The 14,338-nt window shown below is 39.5% G+C and overlaps 2 protein-coding genes across 2 annotated transcripts in view; one reads left to right on the top strand and one right to left on the bottom strand.

The window, feature by feature from the left end:
- Window positions 1-14,338, top strand: part of thada (THADA armadillo repeat containing) — a 425,051-nt gene that overhangs the window by 3,428 nt on the left and 407,285 nt on the right. The window lies entirely within an intron of this gene.
- The window catches only part of plekhh2 (pleckstrin homology domain containing, family H (with MyTH4 domain) member 2), a 117,785-nt gene that overhangs the window by 47,416 nt on the left and 56,031 nt on the right, over window positions 1-14,338 (bottom strand). The window contains exons 9-13 of the mRNA XM_080200620.1: window positions 13,476-13,551; window positions 11,036-11,130; window positions 8,869-9,019; window positions 5,394-5,533; window positions 1,724-1,834 (exon numbers count right to left, since the gene is read on the bottom strand). Coding sequence (XP_080056746.1) covers window positions 1,724-1,834; window positions 5,394-5,533; window positions 8,869-9,019; window positions 11,036-11,130; window positions 13,476-13,551 — 573 coding nt within the window. The remainder of the gene's footprint in view (window positions 1-1,723; window positions 1,835-5,393; window positions 5,534-8,868; window positions 9,020-11,035; window positions 11,131-13,475; window positions 13,552-14,338) is intronic.

The following is a 14,338-nucleotide window of genomic DNA, read 5'->3' as shown; positions in this document are numbered from 1 at the left end:
AGGAATCTTTATTCTGGTTTCTGACCTTAACGTTCCTACATGAAGTCTGTTTATTAGTTAAGGCTGACATTCACACTGTAATGAAGTTACTGTGAAAATCCCCTAGTCGCTATACTCCTGAATCTGTTTGGGTTCACTGACAGAGAATTTAACATGGTCAACGCACCTAACTAGCACATCTTTTGGAACGTGGGAAGAAACTGGAGCATCCAGAGAAAATCCATGCAGACATGGGGAGAACATGCAGACTCTGCACCCACAGTCACCCAAGCCGGGAATCAAACCTGGGTCCCTAGTGCTCAGGCAGCAGTGCTAACCACTTTGCCACTGTGCCGCTCAATCGGGTACTGGCCTGATGGAGTCACTAAATTGCTTGGAAATCCCAGGGCAGGGATGCCTAGAATTCTTGGTGCTGGGTCCGCCTCAAAATATTCACTGACTTGATCATAGAATCATGCAGTACAGAACAGTCCCTCTGGCCCACTAAATCCACACCAATTTGCAGGATGGGCCAAGGACCAGAAGTTCCCTCAGTGTTTTTACTGAATTAGAATTTTCCACTTGCCGAAGGAAAGGGTGCACGAAAATCAGTTCTTCTACATTTTCTTTCTTGACTACAATAATTTATAATCTTGTCTTTGTGGTAATAAGGAACTTAGCTATTTGGAAGAACAGAAGTGATTGGTAGTGTCGCAGTCTGATTGTGGAGTGTCATTGAGGGAGGCTTTTGTCAGTTTGCAAATGGGCAGTGAGGCAGAAGAGTTTAAAAATTACAGCAATGAAATTCAGAACAAAAAAACAGAAAACTATAATGCAAAAAATCCCAGCTTATAAAAGGAATAAAGGTATACCATGATCTAATATAGGATGGAATAAGCAAGGGTATCTCTATAAGTGATTAAAGAGTAATTAGAATTCAGAATTTTATATCTGAAGCCAATTCAGTTGACATGAGTGATATCACTATGCAAACAACATTCCACTAGTTCAGCTATGAAGCAAAAGAAGATAGAAAAAAACTTGATACATTTGTGATAGTATATCTGCTGTGATTTAGAAGAACAAAAAATGTTCACACTGAATTGTATAAAATTCTTAGGGGGCTTTACAGCAAAGGAGGAGACCATTTGGCGTAAGGCATCCATTCTGAGGTTGTGAATTGGTGGAATTCTCTACCCCAAAGACTTGTGGAAGTTAACTTGCTGAATATATTCAAGGCTGAGACTGGTATATCTTTGGTTTCATACAGCATCAGGGAAAGTGGAGTTGATACATAAAATCAGCCATGATCTTTTTTTCAAAAAGTTTATTTATTACTGTCACAAGTAGGCTTACATTAACACTGCAATGAAGTTACTGTGAAAATCCCTTAGTTGCCACGCTCCAGTGCCTGTGTGGGTACACTGAGGGAGTATTTAAATGGCCAATGCACCAAACTAGCACATCTTCTGGACTGAGGGGGGAAAGAAAATCAGAGCATCTGAAAGAAACCCACGCTGGCACAGGGAGAAGATGCAGATTTCACACAGACAGTGACTCAAATTGTGAATCGAATCTGGGTCCCTGGTGCTGTGATAATCACTGTGCCACCATGCTGATTTTGTTGAAAGCAGGACAAGCTTGAAGGGCCGCATAGCCGACTCTTATTTATTATGTTCTCGTGGCATAGTGTTGAATTAGTAACTTTGTACACTTACAACTGAGTAATATTTATCTTACTTACTGGTGATTTATAGTATAGCAATTCACCACCTTTAAGAACAAACCATCGCCGTTTCCATGTTTTAACTTTTCCTCCCATTTTTAACAAATATCCAGATTTTTCTAAAGGTTCCTGTAAAATAAGATTATTGAGTATTTTGATTATTACTGTTATTTAAAAAGAATACATGTTACTTTGTCACATTCTTAAATGGATAAACAAATAACATTGGGACATATTCTTCTGAACATTTGATACATCTGTGTGCCAGGTGAGGAACTACATAGAGGTATCACAGAAGTTTAACAGGATGGAAACTGGCCCTTTAGCACAACTTGTCCATGCCACCCAGGTTTTAACCACTAAGCTAGTCCCAATGGCCCTCCATGCACATCTCTCCCATGTATCTGTCTAAATGCTTTTGAAGTGACGAAATTATATCCGCCTCTACTGCTGCCTCTGACAGCTTGTTCCAGATGCTCACCACCTCCTCAGTGAAAAAGTGCCCCTTTGGTCCTTTTTATATTTCTCCCCTCACACCTTAAACCCATTCCCTCTAGTTTTAGACTCCCTATCTTTGGGAAAAGTATATGATTGTAACAGATGACAAATACTGCTTGGATATTTTACAAAAAAAAGCTATTTGGAAGTTGGGATATTCTTAAAGAAAACTAATGATTATTTTAGGTGAATTTTTGTTTATCCCAAAAGATAATTTTTTGTATGTTTCTGTGGGTTCTAAAATTCCTAATCAAAGCCATGCAAGCTGCAACTATCCTAATTCTAATGGATCAAAAAGACTGAGAAGAAAACAATTGCACGTGAGGTTACTCTGGGGGTTGATTAGCACAGTTGGCTAGATGGAAAGTGTGTTCTTCAGATTGACAACAACAACATAGGGTTTGAAACCCCTTTGGTTTGAGGTAAACTCGGGGCCTACTTCCTCACCCTATCTGTAGTAAACAATTACGGCTCTCTGCCATGGATTGGTGTGAACTCAAGGAGAAGAATATTATTTTAATCAAAACATGCATTTGAATTTCTTAGGAGAATACTCTCATGTTTCTTTAAACATTTTAAGTAACACCCAAACCCCACAATTCAATCCTGTCATTTTAATGGTGGCTTGCAAAAGATGTACCTTCAAATCAGACTGCTTAAATAAATAATACAGTATGAATTATCTTTATAGTTGAAATCAGCTTGTATTTCAAACTGTCAGTGTATGTAGTGAGCCTTCAAACAGCACAAACAACAGGAAAGTAAAATGTGTCAAGTCTGACTTGCGTCCAGTGACAAATGACTGATGGAGGGGCTGGGAACTGCAATTGTACATCTTTTGTGCTATTAGAGAAAGCAAACTTACTTCAGGACTGTTGTAGTCTACTGGACAATGATGAGAAAACATACAGGGAGAGTCATAAAGATTTACAGCGTGGAAACAGGCCCTTTGGCCCAACTTGTCCATGTCGCCCTTTTTTTAAAAACCCTAAGCTAATCCCAATCGCCCACATTTGGCCCATATTTCTCTATACCCACAGTACCCATGTAACTATCCAAATGCTTTTTAAAAGATAAAATTGTACCCTACTCTACTACTACTTCTGGCAGCTTGTTCCAGACACTCATCACGCGGTGTGAAAAAATTGCCCCTCTGAACACTTTTATATCTCCCCCTCTCACCTTAAACTATGCCCTCTAGTTTTAGATTCCCCTACTTTTGGGGAAAGGTATTGACTACCTACTTTGTCTATGCCCCTCATTATTTTATAAACCTCTATAAGGTCACTCCTCAGCCTCCTATGCTCCCGAGGAAAAATGTCCCAGTCTACTCAGCCTCTCCTTACAACTCAATCCATCAAGCCTTGGTAGTATCCTAGTAAATCTTTTCCGCACTCTTTCTTGTTTAATAATATCCTTTCTATAATAGGGTGACCAGAATTGCTCATAGTATTCCAAGTGTGGCCTTAGCAATGTCATGTACTACTTCAACAAGACGCCCCAACTCCTGTGTTCAATTTCTGACCGATGAAACCAAACACACCAAATGCCTTCTTCACCACTCTGTTCACTTGAGACTCCGCTTTCAAGGACCTATGAACAGGTACCCATAGATCTCTTTGTTCTGTAACTCTCCCCAAGTCCTACCATTATCTGAGTAAGTCCTGCTCTGGAATGAAGGACAGCAATCAGGACTTCCAAAAGGGTCGGGCGGTCACCTTGACAGTGCCAGCCTGGGCCCCCTGGGGGCACCTTGGCATTGCCCACCAGGCACAGGGCAGTGGCTGGTGGCATAATCGAAGAGCAATTGAGGCTGGCCAAAAATCGGGAGGACAGCAGTGTGGGCTACTGCGCATGCGCCAACCTCAACGCTGACAAATTGCCATATGCACAGTGGCCTACTCAGCACTATGCTGCCAGCTTTCCGGGCAGGAATAGGCCCTACCCCATGATATTTTACATGGTTCACACTAATGCACTCATCGACGCACAGAGCGTGGGAGATTCTTTTTGGAATTCCCACTGAAAAAAAGTGTGATTTACTCGCGTTTTCATGTGAATTTGACACTTGGGGGGCAATTCTCCCATTCCAACCCACTAATTTTTTGGTGGGTCGGGTCAGAGAGGTGCCCGTGCACTGATTCGCGTATGTGTTTTCATGCATGCGTGTCTCCCTCTGCTGGAAATCCAACACGGTCGGGACCACGCAAAAAAACAGTGGAAAGACCAGGTAAGTAATTTTAATCTATTTTCAATGTTATTTGAATGTCAGTATTGGGCCTGGGATTGAATTCTCCGGGCCCGATAACATCTCTGACCCCGCCAGTACAAATTCACTCCGGCGACATTAAGAGTAGCTCCCCGTTTTCAGGATACTAGCAGGAGACCGCTGGAGTGAAGGGGGGCAATCAGGGCCCCCCCAGGGCTTCGAGCAGCAGGGGGTGGTGCCCCCTGGGCATAGGCACCGTGGCAGTGCCAGCCTGTGCCCTTGGCACTGCCCAAGAGGCAAAGTGTCCATGCCCATGGGACACCTTAGCACTGCCCACCTGGCATCAGGCAATGTTATGGGGGCAGAGCCTGGGGACGATCAATTAGTGGGGGTGGGGGGGGGGGGGGGGTCCTGCTGCCACTCTGCATGGGAATCAGTCGGGCTGGAGGCCAGCGCGTGTGCGTGCGCGCATGTGTGTGTAGCACTGCGAGGATCCCGGGCTGGCCAGCAATTGCAAGCTGACAGATGGGGGCCACTGCACATATGCGGAGTTCTGGAACTGTCATACTCTGGTGTGATTATGCTCCACCCCCTCCAGCTTTTAATGATATTCACGATTGCGACCTCCACATTGCACAGAGTGTGAGAGATTTGAATCTGAATTCCCACTGAAAAAAAACAATCGTGACATACACAATTTTTCCCACTAATTCAACGCTTAATTTTTTTGGGAGAATCCCAGTCACAATTTTTTATTAAGACTCGCTGAATAATGATGAAAATTGGGGACCAATTGATTACCCCACACCTAAGCCTACAGTAATAGGGTCAGGTGTTATACTTCCACTGTCTGATACTTATCAAGGGTAAGGTGAATAAACTGAGTACAGATAATATATCAAGCACTGAATTGTTCATGTCTGAACCAATACTTACTTTGCTATTGAGTGAGATTCAGACTATAACAGAATTAAGACTTACATTTTTCCCACTGTCGATGGAATGTGTAGAACATGTTTTTGGAAGTTTCTGTTCTGGCTCGGAACATTCTGTGTCTGTACAGTATGCATCTGGTGGGATAGCATAATCACCTTCCGAGGTCATGGAAGACATTGATACACCTGTTCAAAATATGCATAGAATATTTTCATTATTATTTGTACAAACAGCAGTCATATTTAAAATTGCATTTTCAATACAATGTGCAAGGATAGCATCCCTATCCAAAGCTCAAAGGCTTCAGTCCAAGAATGTCACTCACTTAAGTACCATGCATCGCCTGGGATTCAGTTTTATTGCTCTCAACTGCTGGACTTGGATATATTCCTGCATCATATCATACCTGGATCTTTTATTTTAGATTTAGAGAAAGTAAGTTATTTCACTTTGCCCAATTGGAAATGTCCCTTCAACTGCTTTCCTAATTAAATTACAATATCTGAAGGCTTGTGGCATTCAAGGGAAGATAAAGGGTTAACAGAATATAAAATATAAAGCTATGAAAATGAGTTACCATGAGTTATGCACATTCTTCTCATTTTTATTGTTTTACATATTCAAACACGGCCTTATACTTTGATGAGTTGCATATTTTGCTCAAGATCAGAACGCATTATGTGCCTATGTTGAGAATGATTCTCTGACTGCAGAGCTCTCTCTACTCAGGACTATTATTTGAATTTAGGAAAGTTTTCCTTCAGAAAATATTAATTCAACTAAAGTAAAACCTTTGTTTAGTTAACTACTTTTTAAATTTTCATGGCAAGTCTTCAGCCTATTGACAGGATAGTGCAACTATAGATCTGATAATATATTTCACACACTGGTGTTGTTTCCTGTGTTATTATTACCCCATTCCCACTTCAATTTGAATTCTATGCAGTGGTTTCCATAAGGAGAATACCATTCAGCTCCACAAGCCTGTTCCAATATTCAGTGATGAGCAACCTAGGCTAGTGCGTGGACCGAATGAGTGGCCCTCTTTCATCTCAGAGGGCTGCAAGATTCAGGCATGCTCACTAATTATGATCCTTGAACAAGATTGAATAATTTAAGACACATCAAATATTTCATAAGTTACAGAAAATGCTTAATCATTCATATTTTAAAAGAAGTCATCAACATCAAGTGGCGAAAACAAAATAAATATTAACGCTTGGTTTAATGAGGAGGGAGCGCACAGCTCTCAGTCAATGTTGTATCAATCAGCACGCAGCTCAGTTCATGTGCCCTTGTTTTATGTGCTTATCACTTCAATCATATCGGTAGGGAAGAAATTATGCAGATGGAAACCAGTAGAATATGGTAACTCTATGCATAGGCAACAGTTAACAAAATGTCTTGTGGGTCACAATCCTTATGGGTTGCATGTGGCCCCCGGTCTGTAGGTTGTCCACCGCTAAGTTAGAGCATTCATAATCTGTTACTCAACTCCACCTACCTAAATTTGACCCTAACATTTATCTAATAAAATCTGTTGATTTCAGTGTTGAAATTTTCAGTGGACCCAACATTCAGTTTTGTATGAGAGAATTCCAGATTTCCATCATCCTTTGTGTAATGGTGTTTTCTGATTTCACTTGTTAATAGCCTTGCTCTAATTTTAAGATTGTGCCCTTTGTTCTAGATTGCTAATTATCTGTATTTACTCATGTTGATTTTTTATTTTTTTTTAAACATTTCAATTAGATCACCTTTCAACCTTCTCATATTCAAGGCAATATGATCTAACATTATTAAACCTATCCACATAGGTGCTAATATTATGCTGACGAATCTGCAAGATACCTCTTCATTTTCAGTAACAATAGTTTTTTTATTGATTCATGGGACATGGGCGCGGCTGGTTGACGAGCATTTTATTGCCCATCCCTCGTTGCCCTTGAGAAGGTTGTGGTTAACTGCCTTCTTGAACTGCTGCACTCCACGTGCTGTGGGTTGACCCACAATGCCGTTAGGGAGTGAATTCTAGGTTTTGATCCAGCTATTGTGAAGGAACGGTGATACATTTCCAAGTTAGGACTGTGAGTGGCTTGGAGGGGAATTTGCAGGTGGTGATGTTCCCATGTATCTGCTGCCCTTGTCCTTCTAGATGGAAGTGATCGTGGGTGCATTAGCATAGTGATTGTGCCCTACAAACTGTCTTTTGCACAAGTTCAAAGTATTTTTAACTTATCACCAACATTCCAAAGATTTAATTTACAGTCTGTTTATATTGAACTTTGATGTACTGAATATCTCATGTATCAAAGTTTTCATGTTGCCCAGTTCCTGGGATCAAATTTTATTGACTTTTATTTTGACACATCCACTTGGTTACATTCAATTACTACTAACATAGTCCGGTTCTCCTCTACTATCCATCAGGGTATTCAGTTCTTCCAGATTTCTACATGAACAGTAACAGTGGTATAAATGCTTTGATGCCTGTTTACATAATTTTCCAGTGAGGGCCTACCTCCATAATCCTCTCCATCTTTCAGATGATGAGCATGGACCCTGGACATGGAATAGCCAGCACTATTCATATTGTGGGCTGTGGTGGCACGGTGCTCCCTCACAGCACCAGGGACCCGGGTTTGATTCCTGGCTTGGGTCACTTTCTGTGTGGAATTTGCATGTTCTCCCCATGTCTGTATGGGTTTCCTCTGGGTGCTCCGGTTTTCTCCCACAATCCGAAAAAATACTGGCTAGGCCATGCACTGGCTATGCTAAATTCTCCCTCAGCATACCCGAAAGGTGCCAGAGTGTGGCAGCTAGGGGATTTTCATAATAACTTAATTGCAGTGTTAATGTAAGCTTACTTGTGACGAATAAATAATAAATTTTAAACTTTAATAAACTTAAGAATTTGCAAGGCCCAGCAGCATAGGAAATGTCTCGTCTCAGTGATGTTCCCTTATTGGAGAATAACACATTATTCTAGTATTGCATTTATAATAGGCAGGCGAGGCTCGGTTTTGTTACGCAGCATAGGCATGTATTGCAGCATTCAGAATGGAAGACTGACTGGAAAGCCAAAGATAATGGGTCAGGATAATATAATTCTTGATATTTCAAGTTATTCTCCAGTTCCCTTAGACTGCAATATACTGAGATTTCACTATTTATTACATGGTCTTCATTTGAATAATGTCATCTGATACTGGGCATTAAAAAAAAGCATGAGGAGGCATGTCTAATTAAGAGTGTGTTATGTTATTACATTTGAAATAATTGTGCTTTATTACTAACTTGAATAAAGTAAAATTCAACTGATATGCATTTATTGTGGATTTTGAAACTGTTCTTAACAATCAGAACACATTGCCAACATCAATCATAATGATTAAGATTCAACAAACAAATGATCAATCCTGGAATATCTCATTGATGCCTTCGCCTAATAATTTGTCTTGATTGAGATTTTTAAAATTTGCTCTGCTATGCTTTCTATAAATATAAAAGGAAATCTCACCTCGTTTCATGGCCCGTGGACTGCTGGGACTGCTGCCTTTACGGGAGTCAGATCCTGTCATTGAAGTCCTGGAACTCCCTCTGGAGCTGTCACTTTCTTCAGTTTCAGAAAGCTCGTCTGAGAAAGGGCTGGTACTGACCTGTGTTACTTTCTTAAAGATTTAAGATCAATTGTAAATCAGCTTTATATTTTACCACATGTTAAAATGCTACACTACATAGCAGAATTTCCTTCTTCTTATTAACACATTAAAACTTAAAATACATTTCTATAAATTGATTACAGGGAGCTTAAACAAAGGAAGAAAATGCTAGTCCAGTGTTAGAGCCTTGATCAAAAAGAAAGCAAATCAATGGGATATACTCTAGTTTAAGAATGAAATGAACCCCACTGTGTGGCAATTGCTTTTAATCATATAATGCAGCTTTCCACTGTTTTTTCTAGTGGAAATGTGTCGGTTCACAATTTAATGAAATTACAGATTACTCATTCATTACCGAAACATATTATGTACATGCAATTTTTTTTTAAATGCTGCTGCAGACAGAAATATAAGTAATACATCTCAACAATTTTTAAGATGGTCATTTGGTCTTGATGAGAACAGTGATACCTATTGAGTGAAGAAGTTTAGAACTATCTGGATTCACTATACTTTTAATATCTTTAATGTAACTGACTATTTATAACTGACTGGGTGGCACAGTGGTTAGCACTGCTCCCTCATGGCACTAGGACCCTGGTTCAGTTCCAGGCTTGGGTGACTGTGCGGAGTCTGCATGCTCTCCCTGTGTCTGCGTGGGTTTCTTCTGGGTGCTCCGGTTTCCTCCCACACTCCAAAGATGTGTGGGTTAGATGCATTGACCAACTCCTCCCTCAGTGAATCCGAATAGGCATCGGAGAATGACAACTAGGGGACAGTAACTTCACTGTAGTGTTAATGTAAACCTATTTGTGACACTAATAAATAAACTTAAACTTACTTATGATAAAGTGTAATTATTGGTTTTTATGTTCTTTGATTTTTGTGAAGTAAAAGTCCATGGTTTCAAACTGCAAATCTTGTGACTTCATTTTTTAGTAAATACCTGGGCTTCTGGTCCTCAAAGAAAAAAGTTAGTGTTCTCTACCAAGATCATAAGAACAACTATTGGGTATTAATTTTTTTTTGCAATTTTTCAAAATATGTTTCCTAGTATTAAATTTGTCAACCTTGTTAACGTTGCACACTATGTTGCAGTGCTCAACATACACCTTGACTACTGCTTATGATTTTGATCATCAACACAGTGAAACAATGAAGTCATGGTAAGATGAAGCACTCGGCTGAATCCTAGGGCTCAATATTAACCGTGACCCTCCAATGTCCCAAGGAAGTGCAGTAAGGGTTGAACAAGGGGTTAAATATCCTACAAATGCTGAGTTGTCAAGATCGACTGGAAAAATTGAGGCTCTTTATTCTGGAACTCAGATGATTAAAGCTGGTCTGGGTGGCTTGTAGAAATAATCAAATAATAAATTGTATCACTAAATCAAATAGGGAAATTTGCCAAGGCTAATAACAAAGGGACACAGAGTAAAATTTGAGCAAAGTGAATTAAGGACATATTTCAGAACAATATTTTTTCATACAAGAATGATAAATATGTTGGAGGTTCTCAGATTAGGACTGAGGCAGGGTCAGGGTGGGGCATGCTGGTAATTAAAGAATATGAGAAAGAAGAACATTTTTCATTTTTGCAAAACATAAATTATAAATGATACAAGTATGTGGGAAAAATTTTCACCTAGGACAATAGATTTATCCATGATATTTACAACGGGGATGAAGCACTTATTTGAGAAAATAGCATTCTGAGGGAATTATTCAAACTTGCGATCCTTGCATCAATGGCTTTATCTAACGTGTGGTTTTGAAGACTGATTTTGTAATGACTGTGTTGGATGCGTCCTCACAATCATCCTTGAGTGTACATCTATTATAATTAACTGTGATAATTCACCTATCAAACACCAAACCAGGAAAACATAAGGAATTTAAAGATCCAGCAAGTACGTTATAGTAAAAACTTTGACTAAAAACTAAAATGATCAGGATCAGTATCACACTCAACTCCAATAGTCTAAAATACTTAGCTGAAATCATGGCTTTAAGTTGGATGCTCACCCCTTTCAAAGTAGTGTAAACTGGAGAGGTCATAGTCTTATAAATTAAGCTGGTGTAGGATCCTGATGTTGAAACTGAAGACATAAAACTGGTGCCTAAAAAATGAGGTAGTTTATCAAATGAAATGCAGTATTAAAATTTTACGACAAACACATTAACCAGCTTTCTAACAGGACATTGGATTCTTATTAAAAGAAAACAGAATTCTCTCATGTTCCTGCCGGTGGGTTCAACGGGGGAAAAGAATTTGACGGGAGGCCCCAAAATCGGTTTTACACAAGCATGAATTTTTCATGGGTTCTTCTGCTGGTGCCCACCATGGCAGATTGGGAAACCTGCTGGTAGCTGATGTGAAACTGATTTGCATTTAAACATATTTTTGCACAGCTAGCAACGACTGTTTTTTTGCTTCAGATTTCCCTGTCTCTATATTTGCTGAAAACCTGTTAAATCTTTAATCTCCTCTAAGGTACTCCTTAAAACCAACCTCTCACCAAGCATTTGGTCACCAACCCTATCTCCTTATGTGGCTCAATACCATATTTTGTGATACATCATGGACATTTTATTATGTTAAAGCACTATATAAGTATAGATTGTTGCTGAAATATGTCTGTTAAAAAAAAGATAAGATTCTAGAATCTCAAGCTTAGAAACAAAATCTATAAAACAACACTCTGCAGGATATTAAGTAAATAATTATTAAAAACAGAAAATCCAATAAACATTCAGCAGGTCTGGTATACACAGAGCAAAAAACAAGAGTTAATATTTCAGGTCAATGACCTTTTGACAGAACTGGAAAAAGCTGAGCAGGTGAAAGAGGGGATAGGTGCAAACAAAGTGGAAGGTTGTGATTCGGTAGACAGCAGGAGAGATTAAAATTCAAAAGATTTAATAATGCAAAGATGTGGTAAAGAAACTACAGATGTGTCCCAAGGAGATGTGAAGGGAAGGATACTGAATAACTGTCATCCAAAAGCAAAGAAAAAGAAATAATAGAGAAATAAACAAACTGGCAAAGAAAAAGAAAATGGAAAAAAGAGTCCATCATCTAAAATGACTGAACTCAATATTGGATCAAGAATACTGTAGGGTACCCAGTCCTCAAATTTACGTTGGCTGGAATTTTACCGTCCTGCCCTCCACTGGAATTGGAGTGGGCGAGGGACGGAGCATGGAAGGGTCCATTGACCTTGGGTGGGATTTTACGGTTTTGGGATGGGCAAGGCTGTAAAAACTGCCTTGTAGTGAGCCGAGGACAGAAACATCAGAGTGGGAACAAAGTTGTGAATTAAAATGGCAGGCAGCTGGAAGCTGAAATTCATGCTTGCACACTGAATGAAGGTGTTCCTCAAAGTGGTCACCCAGTCAGCATCAGAGGGCATAATCGCAGTGTATACAATATACTAAATTGAAAGGAATAGTAAATTAGTATTTCACCTGAATGGAGTGTTTGGAGACTTGAAGGGTGAAAACAGAAGAGGTAAAAGGTCAGATGTTGCATCTCCTGTGCTTGCATGAAAAGGTTGTGTAGTAAAGTGAGGGCTGGATTGAGGACAGGACCATGATATCATGGAGAGAACAGTCTCTTCAAAATATTGAAAGGGGAGGGTAAGGTCTGTTTGGTAGTGGCATTGTGCTGAAGTGGCAGAAAATGATTTATTGAATAAGGGGGCTGGTGGAGTGCAAGGTGAAGATAAGGTAAACATCATCATGGCATTGGAAGAAATCATGAAATCAGAAGGGTAGAAAATAGAATGAGTATCATTTTTGGCCCATCATAGAGTTCCTACAGTGCAGAAGGAAGCCATTTGGCCCATCAAGTCTGCACTGACCACAGTCTCACCCAGGCCCTACTCCTGCAACACCTCATTCACCCTTCTAATCCCCTGACACTAGGGTCAATTTAGCATGGCCAATCAACTAATGTGGACATCTTTTGGACTGTGGGAGGAAACCCACACAGACACAGCAGGAACATGCATATTCCACACAGGCAGTGACTCAAGCTGGGAATCGAAGCCAGGTCCCTGGCACTGTGAGGCAGCAGTGCTAACTACTGTGGCACTGTGCCACCCTATCAACCATAATTTGGGGACAAGGTGGAGCGAATCCTCATTGAGGAAAAAGAAAAACATAGAACAGTAGTATGGAAGATAGCATCATCTCAACAGATGCAATGTAGATTGGGAAACTATGAGAATATAGTACAATTCTTACAAGAGAAGAATGTGAAAAAGTGCACTCAAGCTGACTGTTGGATTCAGGGAATAGTCTATTCCCAAAAATGGAAACAGAAAAGTCAAAGAAGAGTTGGAGATAGACAATGGCAAAGCAAGGGAAGCAAAGTCAATGAAAATGTTCCAGTTAAGGGTGAGGGCATACAATGGGTTAGCCCATTAGACTGAAAATACTTCTGTTTCTATAAAATACTCACATTTGTTACTTGGATCTGTACAAATGGCCTCTGACATTCTCATACCTGACTTGGCTACTGCATAAATTCTGCTTTCCTGGGTGTAAAAGATAAAGTGACAGCTCTTAATATCTTTGTACTGTCATATAATTTCTGTAACTGTAAATTATAAGCCAAACTTTCATACTAGGACCAAATTACGAGAAGCAGCTTGAAGTTATCTTTATCTCCAATTTCTTTCCATTCTCATGTGATGGCATGGACACTTACCAGGATGAAAGAATATGAGCAGCATCAAATTTCTAATAGCTCATTTACATGCCATTTTTAATATGTGTTTAGATTAGGCTGTTCAGATGGCTAATTGAACTTTAGTGGCTAAGCCTGAATTCTGCCTTTAACCAACTTTCAGCTATGTATACTTAGACAACTGTGCATATTAGCATGATTTTCAGCTAATTTTCTGTCCCTTCCTAAATTTGAACTTTACTAACTTAAGCTTTCCTAACATCCCAGCTGAGATGAACAAACAGTACAGATTAATAACTGAATCCAGGACTTTTCTTGACAATGAAGTTAAATTATATAGCAACGCGTGCATTTTTTTTTTAAAAGTTATTGGGATGTTGCAAAAAAAGTGTTCATCATCTGATCTAGTACATTATGGCAGATAATGAAATTTTTTACATCATTGTACTTAGTGAAATATGTATTCAATTTAATTTCATGTTTTCTAAACATTTAGGGATGAGCTCTTGTGACCTTTGATTGTACAGTAGCATTGCAGTGCAAAGTGAGAGCACAAATTGCTTGATAATTTACTGTAACATATTTCAAAAGAATATTCCATCTTGAAATTGTTGCTAGTAAAATTGACTTCTGAA

This window comes from Carcharhinus amblyrhynchos, chromosome 12 (genome assembly GCF_965287045.1).
Source record: "Carcharhinus amblyrhynchos chromosome 12, sCarAmb.v2.hapA, whole genome shotgun sequence".
Classification (NCBI taxonomy): domain Eukaryota; kingdom Metazoa; phylum Chordata; class Chondrichthyes; order Carcharhiniformes; family Carcharhinidae; genus Carcharhinus; species Carcharhinus amblyrhynchos.
Note: the sequence above shows the minus strand (reverse complement) of the source record. Positions and strands in the feature narration are given on the sequence as shown.